Raw genomic sequence first — 26,848 nt, 5'->3', positions numbered from 1 at the left:
AGGATGTAGAAGTGATACCCTAACAAAGTTAGCATTGGATTGCACCCAAGGCTAATAGGGAGAGAGGAAATCCTCTCCCCCTGCTAGCTCTTTGTCACACCTAGGTCTAGTGGGACTTGCTTCCACCCACTGTCACCCAAAAATGCCTAGCTGAAATTCCCAATTGGGTGCTTACAATTCTATAAACAATGGGCCTTCTTCCTTTTAAATTGTGCAGACTAACAAGTCACCATTGACTAACATCACTTTTTCCTTTCTAGAAAACTCTTAGCTTGGCATGGCATTCTCTTCCCTCACCCCAAGATGCGACCATAATGTTAGTGGGAGGTGGGAAACCTTGTTGCTAACCTTGCTATCTCAAGGGCGTCCCAGCCCTTTGTATATAAAAGGTCTTACATTAAACTTGAGGCAACGATAAAGTGACAAGAAGGACATGGGATACCGATAATGTGTCGCTGGGGTGCTAGTTAAAGAATGTATCGACCATTCAAAATGCCTATATTCGAATATCACACATTGTTTGTCATTTGCACAATAGGGACGGTGAACATTTAAGGCCTAAAGTTAATAAAAGGTGAGCCGAAGGTTGCATCATCACACAGTGTTACAAATTTTCTCCAAACCGCATGATTAGTATATGCCAATTAAAGAGGGCAGATGAATACAGTGAGGCTGAGAGTAGGTGTTAGCGGATCTTTTTCTTTCCCTCATGTATTTGAACAATCAGTAAGAAGCTGCTCTCGTATCTCACAGTCGGTGTAATTCGCTGGCAAATTGACTGATTAAGTGATCAGCACCAAGGTTATGTAAGAAAGAAGGTGCAGCTGCTTAATTAATGGGAGAATGGTGATTGAAGTGGGATTAAACAATCAATCAAGCTCATGGATCAAGCTTGCGTGACAGCTGCAGCAACTGTATTGCTGTCAAGCTGCAAGGTAGAATTAGGGCCGGCCCAATTCTTTGCGAAAACGGAATGGTGCTGCAGTAAGACGTCGGATCCATGGAGCATATCTGTACGGTGATCAGCATGAGCTGCCTTGTTATTCAGTACGACATCTGACGGAGAGGCCGCAGGCGTGGCAGTATGATCATGATTGATATGCCTATGATCAGCTGTATACAGGCATGTGCTATCTGCGTTAGCTGATGCTGATGATGATGATGATGACGATGACGGTCTTGCCTGGCGGTCGGTGCCGCTGCTGCAGAAGATGGCCGCGAGCTCCGGCAGGATTTCCAAATCGGCGAAGCAGTCGTCCTCCTGATCAGCCGACAGGCTTCCCAAATTGGGCGCGTGCGTTAGCTGCCAGTCAACCGCATGGATTATATTGTGATCGTGATCATGATGGCAGCTGCCGGCTTCATCATCCTCCACACGGATTAGCGCATCATTAGCACTAATCACCCTCTCCTGATCAGTATCCACTCCACTGATTATGCCTGAGTTGATAATGGACGAGAACAGGCTCCCGCCCCAATTCACATTACTATTACTGGTGCAATTAGAATTATTGGCGGCTGCTGCTGCTAACTGTTGATCCGAATATTCTGAATCATCGGCCTGCTGTTGCTGTTGTTGCTCTTGTAGACTGTCGTTCATTAATGGGCCACCTTGCCCCATCAAATTCCTCCGTCCACTAATCCGACTTTGATTAATCTGTTTAGTACTGTTATGATTTGTATTGGCGCCGCTCGTCAACTTGCTTGATCCAGCGCTGTTCTGGTTATTTAGCGGCCAAGGATGATTGTGATCCGCCGTGTAGGTTATGATCAGCATCGATGGATCTGTGCTGCTCCTCTCCACTTGCTTCCTTGCGGAGCATCCTTTAGCGCTGCTGCAACGGTAATAGCCCCTGTCATTTGGCCACAGTAATCATGATTAGTTAGTCGCCCGTCCCTTAATTGACTATATGTACAATCAATAAGAGAATTTGCTTAAATAATTAATCGATTTAGTCATCAGAAGAGGCTGACTCGGGCTTATTGTTTGCTTATATCGGAATAATACATAAAATCAACTTGTCCAGTCGGGCTAGGAAAAATTAGCCATTGTTTTTAAGTACGTTAATGATGCGGGACACTATTTAATTACCTTGGATATGGCGACCCTTTGATGGGTTTCTGCCCATACTTCCTCCATGCCCACATATCAGATGGCGGTGTCTCCCCTTTCTGCTTGCCATCTCCGCCGACGGGAACATACACAACTTTCTTCTGCTGCGTTTTCTTTCTGCCGTTAATATCAAATGCTAGCTCAGCAACAGAGCTTCAGTACAGTCATTTAGAAACGTTGGATCTACAGTGAAATCTGCATTCCTAGATACATCATCTGTGCACAATTGGGATCAATTTATAGATAGGATCAATTACCTGCGTTTGTTACCAGAATTGATCTTCACGTCGATGTCAGATTCCTCTGCGCCACTCAGCTGGCTCGGTGAGTCCATAAACCGATCCCCGATTAAGGCAGTGCCCGAGCCCTGGCGCTCAACGCACAGAGGAATGCCTGTCATATCTGCCATGTCATTGAAACTCGGGCTTATCTGCTCTAATAATCTGCCGCTGACTCCAGTAGAGGCCAGACATATTTCATTCAATTGGACTAAGCTACCTGCTGGAGCGCCCATCGCTGCTAGTGCTGAAAATCTCGTATCACTATACATGTCGAGAAGAGCGTGATCCTCATCATCATAATCTGATAAAGTGCGTTTCATCTCTGATGCTGTAAAATGTCACTGAACCACTGATCAGTCAAAAGCAGTGTAGCTTCTTCATTCTAGAGTCGATATGACACATGCGCCATCATATTGCGCGTACTTAGAGCTGTGATTCAAGGATGATGGCTTCCGAATGGAGTGGCAATTATGTACGAGCCGAGGTTCATAAAGAAAAGAGGATGAGCTACTGCTAGATGTGAGAGAGAGAGAGAGAGGAAGCAATACCGAGGACGGCCGGCAGCTTAACCAGATAACTGTGACTATAACTGCTATAGGAAAATCAAAGTAGCAGCTAGTATCTAAGTTAAAGAGTACGAGGCGATCGACGCGATGATGACGATGATGATAGGATAATGAGGATGAGGATGGGTATAACGATCCAAATGATACGGATGCGAGAGAGGGACAAAGCGAGGCTTTTTGGCAAGGCCTAGGGCATGTTATTTCTATCAGGTAGCATTGGCTTGGAGGATTAATATCCTCGGGCTGAATAATGTTGGGTCGATCGAGAAAGTAAGAAAGAAGGTACTCTAATGTTGTAGGAGCTGCAACTTGCAATGAGAGAGAGAGAGCAAGCAACGCATGTAGTAGAAGGGCAAGGAGCCCATGTATAATCGAAAGGCCGGTAGAGAGAGAGAGATTGTCTCTTTGGAATCGTGGGGTTTGTGATATTTTTTGAGGAGTGAACGTGCGCAACGCGAGAGAGGGAGAGAGAGAGATTCCTCACCATCGTCTCTCCCGCCCCCTCCGCCTCCGGCTCTCTTTCGAAAGTCGCCAGCCTGCCCACGCCCTCCATGAATGAAATGTATGAGCGTCCTTTACAAGGGGGCCCCCCACTATATAATTCAATATAACAATAAACAAATCAATATAGTAATATACCATATTGAAAAAATCATATATGTGAGAGAGAGAGAGAAGCTCAATTGTACAATGCACACTCGGCCTCACCCTTCACATCAAGTTGGGGTTGGGAGTTTTATGACTTCTGTATTAAGGTTATGTTTACTCTCATTGGTGGTCCTTGTGACCTGTCTATTTTCATAATTGGTGGTCCTCTCAATCGTCCCCAAAGAATTCAAGACTTCCTTCAAGCCAGTACATTTCATGAATGTGCAACCTAAGCTTGTTTGTCAAGGTGCCTTTTATTATTATGACACATGTAGGGTAGGTTGCTCCTACGTTTTTTTTTCTTGTTGATAATTGATATGGAAGCACAAAGAGAGACTTTTTGGGGTGAGCACATATTCTCTTGGGACCCTTTCCCTAATCATGTTTTCATAAGTAATTCTTGTAGAGTATTAGGATAAACGTATGTGATTGCCAATAGCTTGTTTTCACACCTTTTTAGGATCAAAATTAGGGTGGATGTTTATGCATAATAAGTTCATTGTTTTGTCCCCGATTTGTGTTCTTAGGTCCAACGACTTTGTGTTTGTAAGGTTGGGTTTAGACGTGCGGTGGCAAAGATATATCAAAGGGACGTGCTTTTGATGTCACAAATGGTTGAGACTTCCCTTCTCTTTCCGCCTTCTCTTTCTGCTGGACCTACCCTCTTTCTACCTCCCCCTCCCCCTTGGAAGACCGTTGGCACTAAGAAAAAACCTCTCTTTACCTTCTTGTAGCAGATTGTGCCTCCGGATTTATTGTTCACACAAAGGAGGCGGAAGGTTGGTCATGGTTTGTAGTGCTACTGCCTCTGTCTAAACCCAACCTAAGTTGCTAAATAGATTTGCACATGTTTTCTTTACCCTCCTTTTTTTCATGATCTCAAATGTTCATGCTTTAACTTATTTTGTAGAATTGCAACATTTACCTTTTGCATAACCCTTTTCTCTCTTTATACTCTAGCTTGAGATAGATTATGTAGTTCAAGACCAACATCAACATCTAGCACAAGTTGGGAAAACTCATGAGCATAATTGATGTGGTTGAGCAGTCCTAAAATTCAAAGGGAGATGGTGGATATATATATATATATCTCTCTCAAATACATACATTCTAGTGATGTGTGTGTGCACGCGCACACGCACACACGCGTGCGCGCGCGTGCACACACACACACAATACATCTACTACCTACTATTAAAACTATGATAATTTTTAAATATATAACACATTCAATTATTCATGATATGATAATGGCATCTTTTTTCTAGTCTTTTTAAAAACCTTTGTCTTATGTATATCTTTCTTTTGCATACTATCTTTTGATAATCTAGCCTTAGCTAGATTATACAGTTAAAGTTTGTTAATGTTTGTGGTGGGATTGGAAACTTTAAAACATGATTTATGCAATTGACTGGTTAACCTCATTATTTACAAAAGGATGACACTAATAGTCCAAATCTAAGAGGGGAAGGATGTATCAATGTAGATTGCCACACCATCACATAAGACATAGCAAACTACAACATTGCATCAACAATCTCCCGTTCTTAGGTCCATTGTTTAAGGAGTTCACATATCTTCCATTGACCACATTCCAAGTGACCACTGATTGGTCCATCTCCAATAATCCATTTGATTGAGCAATTATCAAAAGTTTGACTTTGTCATATGTGTCCCTTCCCTTTACCACCAATGTATGTGGCCAAGCAATGATCAAATATTTGACATTGTCATATGGTTCCCTTTTCCCTACTTGCTTGCTCCTCATGCTGCAAGTTGTAATGCAAGAAAAAGTGATTGTGTTTAGGGAGAGGCTTGGTGCTCTTGAGTTTCTATTTTGGGGCTATTCTCCATCGACCTGCCAATCATGGGGAGGGAGAGCAAGAGAGAGCACGAATAACCATACTATGCTTCATCAAAATGATGATCTTCTCATAAAAAAATGACTTATTCTTTTGAATAACCGACCCCTCTTCACATGAAAAATGACCTCCATGACAACTATAGTGAGTGACCCCATCAACAACATTGAATTCATCTTTAGCTTCATCAATTTGATATTCATAATCAAAGTTTTCATATATGAGAGAGAGAGAGAGAGAGAGAGAGAGAGAGAGAGAGAGAGAGAGAGAGAGAGAGAGAGAGAGAGAGAGAGAGAGAGAGAGAGAGAGAGAGAGAGAGAGAGAGAGAGAGAGAGATGACCAAACTGATGTAGCTCAGTTGGTTAGGTTGAATACATGGTGATAAGAAGGTCTAGGGTTGCGACAATAACTAGCGAGGTTCATATATGTGTCTGAGAGAGAGAGATGACCAAACCGGTGTAGCTCAGTTGGTTAGGTTAAATACATGGTGATAAGAAGGTCTAGGGTTTAACTCTTACATCGTGTATAATCATTTAGTATAGGTGTATAACAAAGGGATATTTGAACCCCGTGTCATGACCTTGTGCATCCACTTGCAAAAAGCCTTGGAAGGTGGATGTTTGATAAGGTATTCTTGGCCAGAATCAACCTAGGTAGTTTTGACAAGGTATTCTTGGCCAGAATCAACCTAGGTAGTTCGCGTGGGTTTACTGAGAGGATCTTTGACATAAATACATTGAAGGAGGTACTCTTGTATCCTGGCTCGTTTTAATTGAGCCTAATTTGACCCTCCTTGTTAGTATAAGGAGATCTCGAGCAAGGGAAGTTTAAGAATGAGTTGATTCTCCATCAAAGCAGGTGAGGAGGCCTTGCTGAGGAATTCTCATCTTGTGAATCAGTTGGTTAGTGCAAGGTTGTGCCCCAACTTTCTGTACGTTGCATACGAAGGTGATGTGAGGAGGCCAGCCGTATCAGCTGAGTGCCCCAACTAAGAAGCACCTTGTGAAGAAGGAATATGAAATGAAGAAGAGTTGGGCTTTGATGAACGATCTCTAGATGAAAACTAAGTAGAAGAAGATGATGGAGCATTATCCTCCACATTGAGAGCATAATGCCTCATTAGGACCTCCAATGAAGGAGCACTTTGAATGACATAAAAGGATCCCAATATGAAGGAGACTAAGCCATCATGAGTTAGATTCATGTCGTTTATGCAAACCAAGCATTTTCACCAAAGAGGCACATGATACTCTTTAGAAGAGCGTTGGTTGCAAAACATAGTGGAGTTGGATAGTAATGCAAAAGAAAAGGAAGAAAACAATGAGAGAATGGATGCTAAATGAGTGAATAGCTGGAAGGAATACGATATATATAGAGCTAAAGGAGCGGAGGATGACCAACAACCATTGTCTCACATGCAAGCGGCATAATTAGAAGTGATGGGGGACGGGGAGGGCAACAGGGACTAGGACGTGAAGAGCATGGGGACGGGGATGGCCAAAAATAGGGGATGGGGGGCTGGGATGTCATTTTAAAAAAAAACTTTAAAAACTAGCAGATTTTTTACCTTAAATTTGAAATTCAGAATGTGCAGCATCAAAGTAACATAGAAATGTGTAATTGGATACTAGTACATACTAATAACACGATACAAATTATGGCTAGCTCAAGGGAAAGCTAATTAAATTTTACTAGCAAAGTTGGGCTGGTAGAGGTCATGGGGCTGGCAGTGGTGAGAGTAGTGGGGCTGGTTGTGCACAAGTGGGTCTTGAGAGCACATGCTTACGATACAAATCCACCTTATTGTGCATCTTGTAGATGAAGTGGAGATTGTTGGACCTGTCCATACGCGATGGATATTCTTCTTGGAGCGCTTCATGAAAACCTTGAAAGGCTTTGTGCGACAACGAGCTCGGCCAGAAGGTAGCATGGCTGAAGGTTGGTTGGTGTCTGAGGCGTTAGTGCATATTTCACAATGGCTACCAGCGGTGGATTCAGACAATAGTATGCTATGGTCACTGAAGGACGATGATAGACTGATTGGGATAGAAAAAAGAATGGATGTTGCAATGGAGGAGAAAGTGAATCGCTTTTGTATGTTGCACCATGCCTCCATGGAGACATGGCTCGCTAGGTTCCAGCAAGCTAGGAAAGATCGGGAGGAAGAGCGATCTGAATTTTGACGTAGTACGTACCATCGACCGATTTGATATCCTGAGGGCATGGAGGAGATGCCGTCGTTTATGTCAACACGATGGTTGCATGGAGCTTTGACCGCAGCATCTCGTAAAGAGGCGGAGGTCTCAACTGAGGAGTGGGAATTCTTGAGGAGACGTAGTCCAAAGGTGATGACGTGTTTAGGGTTTGTTGTATCAATATTTTATATGCGATAACTAATTGAGTGTTTCAATGTACATTACAAAATATATAGTGCGGCGTGATCGCGTAGACGACATTTTCGCGTGGAGCATATTGACAAAATGCACTCCACAACAGATTGTGGTATCATTGTAAAGTTCGAGCAAGAGAGTCAACGACGAACAACGGATCCAAACATGGTTATAGATGAGATAGAGTATTTTGGGAACTTGTAAACTATTATTACGGTAGATTACCGTAGCTTCTCCATGATCCTATTCGATGTGTAGTTTTTCAAAATGGTACTTGAGGGAGTTGGAGCAACAGTTCGACAAGGTCCATATGGATTTCTCAAAATAGATTCTGAAAAAAAATGGATGGATTTACGTGACACATTTGTGTTGTTGGCCCATTGTGAACAGGTGCATGAACTCATGTTTTTTTGAATTGTATTAGGACATGGTACATGTCACAAAAGTTAAATCTCTCTTGTACGTGATTTTGAATACGTAATTTTCTATCCAAACCCTCGATAACCTTGATGGTGGTATGTTATACCTTCAGCTCCTCGAAGTGCGAGAGTATATGATCAAAGCGATGTTCCGAGCGTAGATGAGGATAATATGCATTAAATAAAGGGGTCGATATTGCAAGGAGTGGAGGCCACCGAAATCTTGGAGCATGTAGAGGGCCAACATCGGGTAACAATGATGGAAATACAAGAGGCCAAGAATTCTTTGAGAATGAGGTGGACTCATTCTTTTGTGGTGACATGTCTATCGACCTTCCAGTGTATACGGAGTTGTATCAGGAGATTGACATGGAACCATAGGGTACTTCATACTTGGAGCATCCATCTACTCAATTCGTTGATGAATCGCTTATAAGGGTACATAAGATATGCATTTTAAGTAATATCATTTTTTAAAGATTTATATTACCGTGCTTTATATGATTTATATTGATTATGCTAACATCATTTTTTGTTTGTGCACGTGATATTTGTGGATATTTAGATTAGCATAATGAGTCGAGGGATGAGCGACGAGGAGCTACATGAGATCTTCACGCGTATGTCTCCAGATCAAATAGCTCAATTCAGAGATATGGCGGACTAGGAGCTGTCTCGAACACCATCAAGCTATTCTATTAGATCTACTTCAGTGTGCTCTGATACTCAGTTTCCAGCAGACGATGTCGATGCTCCACACTTGGGCCAGATGGAGGGAGTGGTTTAGGGGGATGGTGCGGAGACCTCGATGCAGTGAGCTTATGGTCAACTTGGGATACAAGTGCTACTCCTTGCTCTCGCGGCGGTTCGAGAGAGTATGGCTCGGGTGGTTGTTGTGGAGGTACTGACGCAGTGTCTCCGTCTCGTCGTTCTGTTGGAGTTGCGTCACCTGTAGGATTTGTCACACATGTGGGGATGCCTACTCCAGTCACTCCAGCTTTTGCTCAGTCGTCCACAAAGTGGCATCCCTATGGGTGCTACTTCGAGAGATACTACCACCGTAGGTACACCACATGTACATGGGTCTCCTGGATATGCCCAAGAGTGTGGTCGCAGGTGAGAGAGAATACATCTTAGGCATATCCTAGAGGGGTATGGATACCTTATAGATGATAGGACATGAGCCATTATCATTAATGATGAGGGGAGGAGGGTAATGGCTCGCATGAGAAAGTTGTGCCAACAAGCTTTTCGGCACAACATCTTGGATCATTGGAAGAATATACCGGAGGGAAGCAAGGACTACATAGTAGCATCTTTGCATGAGGAGTTTCCGGTACCAGCCGCAACATATAGGTTTTCCACGGGCTGGATGATGAAGTGTATGCGTGCGTACATGTCACACAGATGATCGGATGCACACAAGGCATTTAAGAGTGGGGGGCTTCAAATCTTGAATGGCTAGACGTGGATGACTGACGCCGACTTAGGGAGGATGCTATAGATTCTCCAAGACATTGGAGAAAACAACGCGAGGCGAGGAGGGCAGGACTGGAGGCAAGAGTGGTTCATCATCTTAGGAGTGGCGGCGACAGGACATATCTGGAGGACTTTGTAAGTTTTTCTTTTGTTCTGCTTGCTTATTTTTTTGCAATATCCCTTGTACTAACAATCGTGTTTCTAACAGTTTTATTTTGTTTTCTCCATTACAAACTGCGATCCCACCGGCCTAGAGACTCGATATGCAGAGAGACACGATCTCATTGCATTGATCGACCGATTGTATGGACGTGGTGGCCCTGTAAGTCACTCATCTTTCTTGTCCGTAATTACTAAGTTTAATTAAAATGCATTATTGTATGGTGGACTGATGTGTAGTTGTTTCTTTTTTTGCAGAGTCCATTCGATGCTCCTTTGGGGCGGGACGAGTTTTCGGATGGCGAGGATCTATAGCCCTTGGATCCCTGGAGCTCACATACTCTTCTTTTTTGGTCACGTGATTTGTGTAGGCATTTGCTATGTAGTAATAGTATCTTGTTATGATTGTACCGGTCGCTTTCATTACGCAATCATGTATTTATTTAATGTATCAGTATTATGATTCAAGTACACTTTGCCTTTATTTACATGAGTATTGGACACATTACTAAAACTATTTTTGTATGGCCCAAATAAAGCACATAGTGCTATTTGTGCCAGGGCACCTATCACAAATTTTTTTCTCTTGTTACCGTCGCTATTAGCGTCGCAAATTTACTGCACGCGTCGCAACATGCGTCGCAAAGTATCGTTATTAGCGTCGGTATCAAATGCCACACTGATATCGATGCAAATAGCAACACTAATAACAATGCTGATATTGAATGTTCTATGGCGTTGCTAATACCGATATTTTTGTGACGACGGGGGCAAATTTCTTTGTGAATATTTTCATTGCTTTAAATGTCGATGTAAGGCATGTATCTTGTAGTGTGAGCATCATGAGTTATGGGGAATACATTGGGAACTTGCATAGCTAAGGAAAAGTCATGAACATATGGAGTAAATGGAGTGGAGATTATAAGTGAGGAGAGCCAAAGGAAGAGTTGGGATAATTTGTTGCATTGCTTACCTTCTTCTTGTGTACTAGGAGGCTTGTCACGAAGACTTGAAGAATCTGAGAAGTAAACTATAAAGTATCCCTTTTATGTATGCATACATGCATGTGCATGAGGGTAGGAAAAGAGCCTATACGCCCAGGAAGCATAAAAAGGTGTGCCATGGTTTGTCAAATTGGGATGAGGTTCGAATTGGAAAGGTTGCGTATTGGCCAAGACCTGGGACATATGTGAAGCAAAGTTCGTCGGGATGTGCTGATACTGGTAGAAGGTGGCAGAGTCGCACACTATTGATCTAAGTGTGGATCCAAGCTCTAGTATGGAGAAGATGTATGCAAACATTCCTTTAAGCATCATGCTTGTGGAAACAAAAAAGAGCATAAGTACATGCTTTATGTTCGTGTTTTGGGGGGGGGGGGGCGGGGGGGGGTGGGCGGGGCGAGGCGAAAGAGGAAAAAGGGAAGCTTGTTTTTAGTCTGGAGTGGCGCAGCTTTTGGGAGAGGATGGATCGAGCTTAATTGGGGAGGCAAGGAGGAATTGGTCTTTGTGGGGGGCGGCGATGGCAACTGTCTCGTGCCGAAGGGTGATCACCTTCATCCACACTTCGCGCTGTGGAAAATCAAGAGTCTAAAGCCACCTTCATGGGCAACAGAACTGTCATCCTCGCTTATTACAACCTCAGGTGAACGGGCAATCACAGAGATTACTGCTGTGTTTTGGAGAGCTCGGACACCATCGAAAGTATGAAGACTTGCATGCCGACAAAACCTGAAGAAAACACGCAATTTGCTGTTTCTGCGATTTGATCAAAGGGTGTTGTAAAGCATGTTGAGGGATTCAAGGTGACGACTGTACTGCCGTCTTATATAAAAATAAATACAACAGTTAAGAAGATAAATACAGCAGTTACTGTAGAAAAAAAGAAGAAGGAGAATACACAGCAACAGACAGGCTCTCACGCCTGCGCAAAGATTCAAGAGAGAACCAAATTGTTTACTCACGAATGAATGCTTATTACAGAGATGGACCGTGACTATTGGTCACGCTTTTTGACCTTTCGGCTGATAAAACTGTTTTAAAGACTAAATTATTTTTATTTGCAAATATTCTATTTTTGGCGCAATTATATTTTCATCATGCACCTTTAATTGTTCGTGAGGAGGTCAGCCCACATCATCTCAGTCGGAGGTCAGATGTGTAGTCAAGCTTCAGCTTCTTGCCTTCAATCATTTCTCTGATGAAATGATACTTCAAGTCCACATGCTCTGTCTTTTTGGAATGCTTAGGATTGCTAGCAAGATAAATGCATGACTTGTTGTCACAAAGAACCTTCAAACTTGGCCTTGGTGTGATACATAGCTCAAGTTGGATCAAAGTTTGGATCCACAAGCCTTCTTTCGCAACAACTACATAGTCCGCTTCAACGATAGAAAGTGTAACAGTAGTTTGTTTCTTCGATTGCTAAGTGACGGCACCACCTGCGCCCGTCACAAAAATAAAACCGATATGCAGTAGATCCCCCCCCCCCCCCCCCCCCCCCCCCCCCCAAAATCCGAATCCAACCAGCCAAGTAAAGCCGTCAACAGATTCTGAAAATGGGAACGAGAATAAACTAAAGCAAAATGACGAGTATGATTTAAATAACGAAGATGGTGCTTAAGATATTTCCAATGACGGATATCGGGGTTGTGCATTAAGTAGGAAAGAAAATTGACGCTTTGACAAAGATCCAAGCGAGTGCATGTGCCTAAATATCGAAGCTTGCCTATTAGTGGGCGATAATCAAACTGTTGCATAAATTCCATATCCTGATAAGTTCAACCAGAGAGAGTTTACATGTAATGGGAACTTAGGGGAGTTGAAACAGACTTACTACCACTAAGACCATATTCTTTTAACAACTGATCAACGCACTTAGATTGATGAAGATAAAGGTTACCAACCGAAAGATCACGAGTAACTTGGAGACCTAGAAAATAGGTAAGTGGGCCTAGATCGGTAATGGCAAAAGTAGATGATAGTTCAGTCTTTGCTTGAGTGATTGTGGACAGAGATGAAGCTATGAGAGGAATGCCATCGACATATAAAGCAACAATAATAAAATTAAGAGTCTGAAAACAAACATAAATAGAGCATAAAGTTGTTGAAGCGTTAAAGCCAACAGCAAGGAGACTGGTTCAACCCATAGAGCATAAAGCCAACGGCAAGGAGACTGCTTCAACCCATAGAGCGACGACCGCTGTAATTTGCTGACATAGTCCGGGTACTCCGTAGATATGTAGTGAGGAGGTTGCTCCATATAGATATCTTCGAGGAGGGTGCCATGAAGAAAGCCCATCTGCACATCCAAATGACGGAGTTCGAGATCAAGAGTAGCAACAAGAGCAAACAAAGCGCGGATAGAGTACTCCATGCGAAGAATAGGAGAAAAGGTTTCATGATTGGCAAGTCCACGTCGTACTTGACTAAAGCTACGGGCGACTAGTCAGGCCTTATAGCGAGCAATGGTCCCATCAGGTTTGAAAATTCATTTGTAGGAAATAGGCTTGAGATTAGAAGGACGAGGAATGAGTACTATCCAGGTTTGATTTGAATGGAGAGAGGAGAGCTTAGACTCCATAGCTTGATGCCAAAGTTCAGTGTCAGGACCCGATAGGGCTTTTACAGGCTCCAAAGGGTCGGAATCATCATCTGTAAAATTGAGCGGAGGGGGGGTTGAAGAGGAAGAGGCAGCTTGATAAGCACTGTTGGAGGAGGCAAGATGAGGTAGAAGGGCATCGATACGAGTAGTAGAATTGTACAAATCTTGAAGGTGACACTGCCATGGTATAGAGGTAGAAGGCGCTGGGAGAGAAGCAGGTTTCAGTAAGTCGTCATTTGAGGGATGAGACATGGTAGATGGGGGAGGAGGAATGACAGAGGAAGACAGATTTTGGTGGTCGTCCAAAAAAGGTGAGAGCGTGCTTAGGGTATTAGAAGAAAGTGGAAGTGACAACGTGGAAGTCAAGGAGACTCAGTACGAGAAGAAAAAGGGATGACATGGTCAAGGGAAGGAGTAGTATTTTTAGAAGAGGAAGAGTCCCACCACGTGGAGGAGAACGATGGGTAGAGGTGTTAGGATTAGTCGCACAGGAAACCATGCCACGTGGAAGGGGATGCAAGATACGAGAAGTATGTGGTCGTTGAGCTCTCCAAGTTTTTCAATTGAGTGGTTCATCAGTACGAGTGCCTTTTTTTGAGAAATTTTGCCCTGTGAACACAAGGTCATAACGCAAAGAGCATCGGTGTTGAGATGTAACACGAGCTGCATGAGACGAAGATGAGTATGCATGTGTTTGGGGGTCGTGCTGAGGCATCGAGGTCCATAGCAGGTGGAGTGGGCGGAGCTGGAAATACCAGTGGCACTAGTAATAGAGCACCTGCTCCAAGAAGTCCATTCACAGGGGCATAGATAGGAACTTGCTAGGATGATGTGAGAGATTTGGGTGTATCACCCTAGAGGGTTGTGTGTATCACTACAACAAAAAGGCTCCATAGACGCGCTTGTAGACGCAATATTTGAATTGTGAAAAAAAAAGTCAGGTGCGTTTATTAACGCATCTATTTTCGCGTCTACAAAATCGCGTCTAAAAGCGCGCTTATAGTCAGAAGTAGACGCACAGTTAGACGCGTCTATAAACGCGCTACGTAAATATATAATCATATTTATAAAAAAGTGGATATATTCATATTGTGCGTCTATACACGTGTGTATCTACGCGTCTAAAACCACGTTTACTCTGAAAGTTTTTGACGAGAATAGACGCGCATTTATCCTACAATTTAGACGCGTTGATAGACGTGCAAAACAGAGGTATGAAAAAAAAACCAGAGAGCATGTGGCCACATGCTCTCTGGTTTTTTTCCCCCCCATCAACATCAAATTGTATACTTAGGGAAAATAGAGAAATATTATTTCGAAGATTGGATACTGAAAACAAAACAATGTATGTAGCACACGAAATTTCATATATATAGATGAAACATTTTTACATTATGAGTTCTAGTGCTTGTGACGTCATGATCGCAAGCACTAGCTGAAAGTAATACATATCAAAAATGAAAATTACAAGCCAAGGGGAGGCATGCATGCATGGGGCTCCTCTATATCTCCTCAAAAGAGGCATCATCATCGCTACCACCACCGCTACCTGTGCCGCTGCCATTGCCGCCACCGCTACTGCTAGTCCCCCCTTCGCTATCCTCAACTGCATCAGGGTTCGCCTACACAAAGGATTAAAGTATATAAATACCATTACAAACAATAAATCATATTGATCTATACTTTTCATGTAAAAAATAAAACATACCTCTTCTGGTGGTGGAATCCTCATGGCGCGATTATATTGCTCCTCCGTGATGAGTCCCTCCTCGTAGAAATGCTGCCAAGTGGACGCCCGGTTATGACCTCGATGGTAGCCTACCTCTCTAGGAGTAGGCATCCTACCAACGATATGGAACTACAAAACAATTTGAATATACAACGTATTAAAACACACTACATAATGAAGTGAAACAAATTATAAAATTTAATTTAAAAAAAGAAATCAAGTAATACTTACAAACTCAGCCTCCCATGACTCCTTGCCACCCGATCCATAATGCGACGATCCCATGGTTGCCATCTGGATACGTCGCGCCTCTGCATGCTGGCAACTTGTCATTTTCTTCGTTGCTCTCTTCTTGGCCTCTTTCCACTCCTTGCGGTGGCAATTGGGTGGTTGGTCATATCCAGGGCGCCTCTGCTCTTGTCTCCGCAATGACTCGTTGGCGCGCGTCATAAGGTGAGACCTCTTGTTATGAAGCGCGTCTCTCACCTTTGATCGTCCCCAATCATATGAGAATCGTGAATTCTCGGGATTAGGGTACCTTTTATGTACTGCCCGCAGCACCTCTTACCACAAACCATTTTTTTGGTGCTTGAAGGGAATCATGCAATCTTTGTATGTGGCATGCACGACACTTCTCAAGTAGGCTATCACTTCCCTCCCCTCGAAGTCATGCAAGATACCACCAACATCAGTGATAGAGTAGTACATTTGTGGAGGCTCACCTCTCTCATTTTCCGGTGAGGGTGATCGAGAGCCACCACCTAGGCAACCCCCACAAAGCCCTCAACCTCCTCGTCCTCCCGCACCACTCTCCCTCCTCCCTCGATGTGCACTACCCTCTACCTCACTCGATACACGTGCCTCTGCAGATGTACGTGCTTTGGCCGATCCATGTACCTCAGCTGATCCCTGTGTAGGCAAATTAGATGTGATAGGTGTCCCAAACATCACACTGAAAACCTCATCTGCAGTGGGAGGGCAACCAAGATAATTGGTCATCTCCCCCATGAATTGCTCCTTGTTGAATGGGGTGCTGGAGGATCCAGGATTCCACATCTACACAAAAAAAATCATATTACCATGTGTAGATAAAACATATTACATACAGCGTCTATATCTACGTCTCTGTGCGCGTCTATACCTACGTCTCTGTGGGCGTCTGTCAGCGCGTGTATCCTCGCGTGTATACTACAGAGCACACACGCCTGCACATGCGCCCCCACAGAAACGTTTTCCGTGTCTATATCTGCATCTACACTGAGATGTAGATGCACTATCAGACGCGTTTGGTCGGATGATTTTACCAGGCGACCGCCATTATTGATTTACAAAATGCAATACATAATGAAATCACAAATCCTAAATACACAGACAGAGTAGAGAGAGAGAGAGAGAGAGAGAGAGAGAGAGAGAGAGAGAGAGAGAGAGAGAGAGAGAGAGAGAAACTCACCTTGGGTGTTTAGTGTGGCGGGTGGTAGCGCTTCTTCCTTCTCTTTCTTCCTCTTCTTGGTAAGTTACCCTCCCTTGATGCTTGCTTCCTTGCTTGCTGCTTCTTCTTGTTCTTCTATCTCTTGTTCTCTCTTTCTTCCTCTCCTTGGCTTTCCTTTTTCCCTTCTTGTGTGTTTGAAATGAAAGAAGAGGTGAGTCATGAGGAGGTGAGGCATAAAAAGACTAGGTGAGGCATGAAGAGATTGCATGTCGGCTAAACTCAAGCTTCAGAACCGCAAAAAACGTAGGAAAGGAAAGGCGTAGTTTGAAAAGAAATTATTTAAGTATGATTTGAATTTTGACGTGTGCGTCTATTTTTGCGTGTATAAGCGCGTCTATTTGCGTAGATATATAGACGCAAAAATCGCGTCTATTTACACGCACGTTTAGATGCGCCGATAGACGCTGTGATAGACGCGCCTGACTTTGCGCGTCTAACATACGCGTCTATGCCTCGTTTCTGTTGTAGTGTATATCTTTCTTGTCATCATCATGAGAAATATCTAGAAGGGAAGGTTCTGACTGATGCCAGGAGGCATATTCCACGGTGGATTCCGTGCCACGGTAGATTCCGTGAGGTTTTACGGTGGATTTCGTAAACTTAGATGACCGGGGCTCATACACAAAGAGGATTCTTTGTGCGAGAAGTTGATGGGGACGCCTGTCCTTTTCGGGCGTTTCATTAATTTAGTGTGTACATGGGTGATTCCATAGCGGGTGATTCCGCAAAATGCATATTAAATTAATAAACGTTTATGAGTTTAGAGTGCGCACTCGTAATAAATTAAGATTAGGATTTATTTCTAACCAGTTGATTTATTTATGTAGCTGAAGACTGCTAGGTATTCACTTTTGTCGGTTTAATTGTATTATTTTACTAACGATTGTGAATGCTTCAGTTGATGTGTAGAGATAGCAGCAGTGGCGGAGGAAAACATTGGAGTTTAGCGAGTATTCGACTTTTGGATTATATTTTGATAGACGCCACGCCTATATTTTGTTATGTTTATTGAGACATCGATCATTGATTATTATTTTGTATGCGCCTATGCGCTTGGATATGTTATTTCTATTTGGACATTGAGATTGGGCGTGCCAGACTCTATGGGCACCGTCCATTAGCTTTATTTTCCTATTTTTGTAGAAAGCAAACTCAAAAGCTAAAAGCTTGTCATATTTTTGTAAATTGGGCTATTATTGAGCATGAAGATTGAAATATATATAAAATACATGCTTTGTGAAGCGCTCACACAAGGCATGGGGGGAGATTGAACCCAATTTGTCTCTTGCTTCTTGTTGTTCAAGCTTTTACATTGTTTTTTGTGCAAAAAGGTAGAGTTCATTGTTCTTGGGGACCTTCAGGGATTCACTACGTGAGCATTCTGCAACCGATCTGCGCACCACTGACTGAGCAAATTTTTTTGTTGCATGTACAAAGAGAAACATGTCTTCATTGAAAATAAGGGCCGGAATGAAGAATAAACACTTCTTTTGGGGGTTATATCACTTGTAGAACTTGACACCATAGGGCTCACCATAGCCCATAAAAATGGCTTTAACAACATGGCCTTGTAGTTTAATGTGATCATCCTTTGGGGTAAATGTATACATGGGTGAGCCAAAACTCTGAACTGAGAATAGTCAGGTTATGCGCTGAACCACAATGTGTAAGGTATGGCATCAATAGATCTGTTGTAAACCCGATTTTGAAGAAAACAGGCTATAGACATTCCTCTTCCCGAAGAATGGGTGAAAGTCCAACCACTTTGAGCATGTTCCAAGTGGAGTCTAATAATGTCCTATTTTTCTTTTCAACTAACACATTTTGTTGCAGGTTGTCCAGGAACAATGTAGTAGAAGAATGCCATGAGATTGGCAATAGTCATGAAAGGGGCATGAAGTATACTCTCCACCATTGTTGGTTTGAATAGTAAGAATGGATGCTTGTTGTTGGTTTTCAACAAGAGCTTGGTATTTCCTAAAATGAGATAAAACTAATGTGTTGGATTTATTCTGTAGGAATGCAATGGCTGTGAAGTGAGTATAGTCATCAATGAATGTAATAAAGTATTTACTACATCGAAAAAATGGAATAGGAAATGTACCACAAAGATTCGAATGAATCAATTGAAGAGCATGAGATGACAGTGAGGGATGCATGGAAAAATTTTTATTAGTGAATTCTCCATAGATACAACCTTCACACAAGTCCAACTTGCTTTGTTTGGAAAAAGAGAAATGTCGTGCTAAATGCTTGGTACTAATATGTGACATGGTTGCATGATTTAGGTGGCCAAGACGATAGTGCCAACGGAGAGTTAAATATGGAGTATTAGTGCTATGGAAAGTAGTGTGTACATCGCGAGTGGGTTGACTATGGCCAAGGAGATACAACTGTCCAATCTTTGGACAAGAAATCACGTAAGAAGGCATTGGGAAGACGATGGCGAAGCAAACAATGATGACCAAAAAACTCAATAGATGTACTATAAGAGGTAATTGTACTTACAGATAAAAGGTTCTTGGCTAAATTGGGAACATGGTAAACACTTGGAATAAGAACTGTGTTGTTGTCGTGTAGTTCAATATGGGTTTTCTCTCTCTCGCGCGGAAGCGCGCTCGCGCTTTGTTGCTTCGTCGTCGCCCCCTCTCCTTCCCTCGTTACTCATCTGTCTTTCTCGCTTCTGGCCTTGCTCATTAAGCCTAGAAGTTCTCTGAGCTTCTCCTCCCAATTGTGGTTTTTTCCCAAACCCCAGCTAACCGCGTTTTTCTTCATCGCCTCCGGACAAGATTTATCCTTACGCGTTGGGCTCGATTGACTGAGCCTTATGCATCAAGATTTGATCACCACATCTCTGCATTCGCAGTTTTCTGGGATGTGATCTGATCACCAATGGAATTTGCTAATACGCGTCAGATGCGCATGGATGAGCTTCTTGTGCTGATAGACAGACAGGGGAGTGAGAATTGTGCAAGCGTCTATAGCTAGCATCCATCCATCAAATTTGAGAATTTGCACGCGAGTCGATTTGTGGCAGGCATCGGCAGCCCTTTTCCTCCTCCTCGGCATTGTTTCGTCCTCATCATCATCAATTGATCAGGTGGTTGTCTTAATGTTGGCATCGTGGTCGTCCTCATCATCAATTAGCTGGCCCATTGTTCGCATCATTATCATCAATATCGGGCATCGTCGTCGTCTACAGTAGATTGTTGCCCGCAGAAGATCGATCTCTCAGGCTGCTCATGGATTGGCCTGCAGAGTTCATGTGCCCGATCTCCAAATCCGTCATGGCTGACCCAGTCGTCGTTGCCTGGTTATTTGGGTTCAATAAAAGGTGATCAAGCAGCAAGGGAAGTAGAAGAAAAAGGGGAAGCACCAGCCTGGTTATTTGGGTGCCGTGGCTTGACTCATAGATACCATGTATAAAAGAAGAAGAAGGAGAATACACAGCAACAGATAGGCTCGCACGCTTACGTAGAGATTTAGGAAAGAACCGAATTGTTTATTCACGAATGGATGTTTATTTTAGAGATGGATTGTGACTATTGGTCACGCTTTTTGCCCTTTTGGATGATAAAACTGTTTTAAAGACTAAATTATTTTTATTTGCAAATATTATATTTTTGGTGCAATTATATTTTCATCATTTAAGCTAAAAGCCATGACATTTGGCTCACTAAGAGTTGCTGGAAAATATACTTATTCATCACGATTAGAGTTGATTGTAATAATCCGTGATGTGCAAAAGTGTAGGGCATCATCATCAGTACTTTAAGTCACATGTATTCTTGCAGAACTAGGGTTATTAAAAAGAGTATGGACCATCATTAGCATTCTAAATTTTTGAGAAAAGATACTTATCTACATGTTATGTATCATCATTGGTCCCAACTACAATGTTAAGAAGTCCATTGATTAAGATTCATACTATTGTTAATCCTAGGCCACCATTTTCTTGCCCCTTCTGATGACACCATGTTGTGTTGGAATGCTTAAAACCTAATGCTTTCTTATTATGTTGAGCAATCAAGTTGGATCCTTTGATCTTCGTGCCATATGAGCCTTTACAATCATGAACTCCTCCAAAGGTTTGTATGCTCCTTCCCCTTATCATCAGAAGCCAAAATAACATTGCTACCATAGTTGACTCTCAATAAAGGCATCATTTCATGATTTAGGCACCTTGAATGATGAATTAGGTTGATGTTTGGATCTTTCTACATTGAATCTAGAGCTCAACTCTTCAATGGTTTACTTGTGCTTCTAATATATATAGTGAGTTTCATTGGATATTGATTGTAGTTCTACTTCTGTCTTGTTACCAAATGGAGAATGATAATGGTCATGACATCCAAGATCGCGAGCCGTATCTCAATTAGTGTATCCTCTATCCTTACACTGAGTGCAAGAAGCTAGCAATCAAACGAAAGTGTCACTTATCCATAGACCACCTGCGATGCTTCGACAAGTTTTAACCGGAGACCATTGACTAGGCAATCTCAAACTTTGAGCGAACAGTAAGAGAACTGTGTATCAATTATGCTTTACATTCGCAAAAGAATTGAATATCACATACAAAAATATTAGACATGCCTTAGAAATGTCTATAGAGGGGTGATGCTCCATCCCAAGGAATGCACCTATTGTAGTCTATCAAAAGAGTTTGTGGTCGTGCGATGGATGGAGTACCTGAGCCAATACACCCATTGGAGGGCATGCCATAGAATACACCCTTGATACTAGAGGAAACAGTGGATCTTTTGGACCTTCTTTCAATCTTGGAGCCTGAGATGGAGGCAATGATTGAGGCATTACTGCCCATAAATGTTGAGTCATTTGATCCATTGAGAGAGGAAGTGTCCATACCATTGTATGAAGGGTGACAATTATCTCACTTAAAGATGTTGCATGTGCTCCTAAGTGCATAGGCGAAGTATGGATGTTTGAAGTGATTCCCAAATACTAAATATAATTGAGGAATAATTAGTATATAGTGAACTAGGTACAAATTCCTTGGCATTTTTAAAATTGGTAGAAGCAGATTTGTTGTTAGGGTCTTTGAATACTTGTTTGACTAGACTTACCCTTCTTAAGTGGATGTAGTGCAACATGAAGCTAGTATAAATACTATCCACATTCTTGTCTAGATAATTCCTTGTAGCCTGAATTTCTTGTAAGTAAATGTAGTTAGGAGACAGGATGAATGCGCACTAGCTATTTTTTAATGGTTTTTTCTAGGAGGGTTTAGAGAGGCCCTTAGCATTATAAGAGTCACTTTGAATGACTTTGTCATATATGTGGTCCATTTTTAGAAAGCTTTCCTAGCATTCTTTATAAAAGTAGCAAGATTGCACCTAAAATAGAAGAAGAGTGAAAATTTTGTTTTTATTATTTCTCCCTCATTTGGAGTTAAAATTTAGAGATTTCAGAGTCATTTTGGGGATTTTGACATGTTGGGGACATAATGATGATGTTGAAATGTCATAATTCAACGCAAAAAACTCTCTACATGAACTATAACAAGCTAGAGAAAATCTCTTGACATACACAACTTTGTATTTTTTTTCATACATCTAGCTTCTTTGTAATAAGATTAAGCAATATGAATATAAATATTTATGAAATTAATATTTTGTAATGGAGGATGGAAAAATATAGCTTTTGTTATGGGAGAGGTTGGACCCTATTGTGTGTTTTTCTCTTTTTCTTTATAAACTTGTTAAGTTATTCAAATCCTTTTATGTTTAATATAGCTATATGTTTGTAATATTTTGATGGTAGTTTCTCCACATGGTCCTTTGCAATAATGGTATCAGATCTATGGCTACACTCCAATATACTATTCTTATTGGAAATACTTTAAAAAAAGTATATATATATGATCTCGATTGTATTGCAACCTATTTATGTTGAGTAATCCTATTTTAAATTTTAACTTTAGTTACAATGTGGATATATTGATTTATGATCTCTTCAAGTATTTGTCTTGTCCATTAGTAACTAGTGAGTGCATATTTGTCATACAAGGCATCACTAGTAACTAGTGATGTAGATTTTACCATGTGAGACAACATCATTGGCTTGCAGTACTTTCTCTATAAAAATTTGCCACATGAGGTACAATGATTGATTTCTAGTGTGGATTTGCCACATGAGGCAGCATTGGTATATAGCCACCCACACTTGTTATGTAGTTTGGATGTGCATATCTACTAGGTGTGAGATGTCACTGATATTTTAAAAGCTGAATTTTATTGAGCCTAGTTACCAATGATATTCTAATTTATCAAAATGCGATACACATTCCATATTCTAGTGATATGGGATACTAGAATGTGTAGTATGTGGGTGATAGAATACTTTAATTATGTATGCTCTTGCTTATGAGCATATTAAATTTTTAGTACTTTATGTTTGAGCACTGATACTAATTCATTTTTCTTTTAGTATTTTTATTTTAATAGTATATGCAATTGAGGTTTGTTACTTCTCAATAAGAGAGTGTATTATGGATAGTGAAGTATACTTAGATTTTTGGTAGGTTTGTGAGGCTAAGAATGTGATACTAATCATCTTACACTATGGGATCATACAATAGATGTTATGAAAAGTAGGATAGAAATAAGATGATTTTTATAGTTATTAAATTGTGGATTACCATTTTCTATTTGCTATATAATTGTGATGTATTAAATGTAATTGCTTTGTGTGACATTAGCTATATTGTGCTTGGTAGATAAATGGCATAAGGAATGCATTTAATGTTATGGTGAGTAGATTATTAGGAAACATTAGAAAATTTAATATCTTTAAAAAATTGTATAGTATAATTAATTTTAGGTAAATCTATATAGTAAGTACAATGTATAATAATACATATTTACATCATATTATGTATTATTAAAAGTATAAATTTATTTGTATATTATAAGCTTAAGCTTTTTTAGTGATAATTTCAACTAAATCATTGGTCCTTGGTACTATTAATTTATTTGATGTAATCTCTTTAATATAAATAATATTAGACCATTAGATTTAAGATTTGTGTAAAGAGTGGGATAGCAAGGAAACATGGAAAATACTTGGTCACATTGATGAGGTATAAAAGGTGTAAAGGGACTTAGTTAGGGAATCCAGAAAAATAATGAACCAAGTCTCTTTACCTTCCTCATAGCTTCCATTGCTTCCCTTCATTCTTTATCTCTCTTTTGGTCCCTCTTCCTCTCCTTCTCTAGTATTCTTGTCTCCTTTCTGCAATCTTCTCTCTTTTCCCTTCTTCGCTCAATCCTCTTCTTTACAATCGGTATCAAAGATGTAGCATTTGGCCATTTTTGCCCTCCTTGTCTTCATATCTAGTTTTCTTTTCAAAGCAAAAAACCCTATTTACTCAGGTACAATAAGTATTGGTATAAAAATGGAGAACTACATGAGTTAGTTGACCCCCATAGGTAGCTCACAACTTTCTTGGTAGGCACACAACAACTATAGAAAAATTTGGAGGTAAAAAGGCCATCTTAGTAGGCCATCACTCAATTTATGCAAATTTCAAGGGTTCTTGGTAAAGGATATTGCTACAGGAGTTAGAGAAGGGTAAAACCATTGCTACTTTTTTAAGAAGACCTTGTATCTCCCCTTCTTGCCAAGGTTTCATGAGGTGTGGGAAGAAATATTGCTTCCCCTCCATTGAACTTCTCTCCTAGGTATAAGAGATATTAGAGAAGCATTCTATAGGTCATTTAGCGCATTCTCATAATCATCTTACAACAACTGATCAGGCCCATGTAGATACAGCTCCAAGGCTAGCCCAAAAAATTTGGTGCATTTCACACTAATCTTCTTGACCCATTTTAGTTGCTCCATCACTCCACTCTCACTTCCAGGGTCTCCTCCCTAAGAATTGATACCTATGATGTCCAGCATAGAATCCTTTCTTCTCCTTTCTTGACATTTCCTATCCTCTTGAAGAAACCCTACTGTGGATAGTATAAGGATAGCCATAGGCACATAGACCCAAGCTTTCAAATTTTCAAGAGAGTTCCATATCTCACCACCAAGCCCTACCTACAACTATTGATCAAGAGTTGCTCACGATTGAAGACTTGGAGCTCAAGATTCAAAGGATTATTCATGGCAACCATGAAAGCTTCTCATCATAAACTTTCTAATTCTTGAAGCAATGTCTAAGCAAGGGTCATGAGAGTCACCTATCTTAGTGCATGGCTCTAATGCTTGGAGATTTCAAGACCTTGAAGACATGTTGCATCTATGGGTTGGATGAAAGATTTGGGTCTCTTGATCATGGAAGCTTAATGTCACTCCTTCAAACATAACGTATGTCACATGAATCTTAATCTCTCTCTTTTATTACATTTTCTAAGCCTATGCCCAATCTCTTATTGAGAGACATTAAGAATTCAACCCTTTTCTATGTTATCATTAGGTTTTGCATAAAATGGGTCAAACAATTGTATCAGTACCACTCAACAACTCATTGCATGGATAATCTCTTATGGATCAATCTAATTTCATTCTTTGAGAAAAAAATTGTAATCCTAACTTGTAACCACATTTGCTTTTGTACGATCCTCGAGTAAACCAAACAAATTTGTAAAAGGGATAAGTTAGTAGAGTCAGTGAGTTAGTAAGCTACCGAGTAACCCCTTCCTCATCCCACTTTTATTATTGCGATTGCATCTCATTAAAAGAAAAAGATATATTTCAATGAATCTTGCATTGCATGCTATTTGATTAGCCTTATATGCTACTATCATACCTGTTCTCGTTGAGGAAAAAGGTTCATGCCATGCGAGGTAGCATGATAAGAGTGAAATGACCCTCCCTTGCCATTAATGATCCTAAAGGGGTGCACAACCAACTTGAGGAAAAATTTTATACACCTCTCAAGACTCATAGCTTAGAAATTGTTTATAGATGCATGTACATTCCCCCTTTACCCATTTGAAGAGGATTGGAAGTGGAAATTGGGTGTATGGCACAATGTAATGAGAAGGGATTTAATGTATGGTTTACAAGACTCTAGCAAGGGGTGCATAGTGAATCACATGTAGTTGTAGACCATGTATGGGATTCATAACATGCTTGTAGTAATATGTATGTCATACAATGGATTCAATAATGATTCTAACCCATAAAGGGGTCAAACAATGAAATTTTAATCCAAGACAAGGAGTAGATAGGGTGTAAGAAATTTAGGACAGTTAGAGAAAGCCGATCACAAATGTTTTGTATTATTTTTATGAGAGAGCTCCATAGCTCTTTGCAAAAAGGGTTTTATCTCCTTTGATCTGAATTAAAAAGCTCCACATTCAAATTTATGGGCTAAAAGTTATTGCAATTTAAGTGTAGGAAGGTCCTATGGACTACAATAAAAATGATAAGGCATAAAGGAAAAGGGAAGGCCCAATATGAAATTTGGAGAGAAATAAGAGCCTTGGGCATCTATGAATCTGGTCAAGTGTGCCATGGAGAGATGCATGAAGAGGTACCTAAAATTGACCCCTATAACTTGTTAAATTAGACCCTATGTCACCATGAGATCTGCCATATTGAGAGACATAATGACATGGTAGCTAACGATATCCAAATGCTTTCTAAAAAGGATGAAATTATGGGAAAAATAGCCATCTCCAACCCTCAAGCTCAACAAAAAACTTGAGTAGCTCACAAACTCTTATCACTCAGTTAGCCACCCACACTTGGTGCAAGATAAAGCAAACAAGTCCAAGCTTGAAGTGACGGCCTCCCCCATTTAGCCACCACACTTGGTGCAAGATAAAGCAAACAAGTCCAAGCTTGAAGCGACGACCTCCCCCATGGGAGTATGTACATGTCCATCATGGTATTATTGGGGCTAGAGGTATCCCATTTAGCACCCATGAAGTTAGTGAACCCTCATAGTGAATTGAAGAACCTATTTTCAACTCTCCTAATGTAAATGTAGCAAGGGCCCCATTGAGACAAGGAATAGTGATTGGCAAGAGCCCACCCACTTACCCTAGCAGCTCTTCAAATAATGGTGGCCCAAGTGGTAATTATTTAGTTCCGAAAAATCATGGCTAGCAAGACATTAATGGATAGTATGGCATTATTGGG

The 26,848-nt window shown here is 41.1% G+C and overlaps 1 protein-coding gene across 1 annotated transcript; it reads right to left on the bottom strand.

The window, feature by feature from the left end:
• Positions 1-544: 544 nt before the first annotated feature.
• LOC148037796 (uncharacterized) lies at positions 545-3,307 on the bottom strand. Its single transcript, XM_087676747.1, has 3 exons — positions 2,371-3,307; positions 2,093-2,230; positions 545-1,853 (listed from the first exon to the last, which is right to left on the bottom strand). The coding sequence occupies exons 1-3, from the start codon at positions 2,712-2,714 to the stop codon at positions 887-889; spliced, it is 1,449 nt and encodes a 482-aa protein (XP_087532873.1). The 5' UTR covers positions 2,715-3,307; the 3' UTR covers positions 545-886.
• Positions 3,308-26,848: the final 23,541 nt, after the last annotated feature.

Source organism: Lygodium microphyllum, chromosome 4, assembly GCF_053477565.2.
Source record: "Lygodium microphyllum isolate KBCC chromosome 4, Lygodium_microphyllum_v1.1.10, whole genome shotgun sequence".
NCBI lineage: Eukaryota > Viridiplantae > Streptophyta > Polypodiopsida > Schizaeales > Lygodiaceae > Lygodium > Lygodium microphyllum.
The sequence above is the reverse complement of the archived record's forward strand: the minus strand, read 5'-3'. Positions and strand labels throughout refer to the sequence as shown.

What these genes read in the sequence shown, in the direction of transcription:
- LOC148037796 (XM_087676747.1), bottom strand. Translation starts at nt 2,714, where the DNA reads ATGAAACGCACTTTATCAGATTATGATGATGAGGATCACGCTCTTCTC. An exon ending in AATTCTGGTAACAAACGCAG is followed by an intron (nt 2,231 to 2,370) that starts GTAATTGATCCT and finishes TATTAACGGCAG; the next exon opens with AAAGAAAACGCAGCAGAAGA. An exon ending in AAAGGGTCGCCATATCCAAG is followed by an intron (nt 1,854 to 2,092) that starts GTAATTAAATAG and finishes GCCAAATGACAG; the next exon opens with GGGCTATTACCGTTGCAGCA.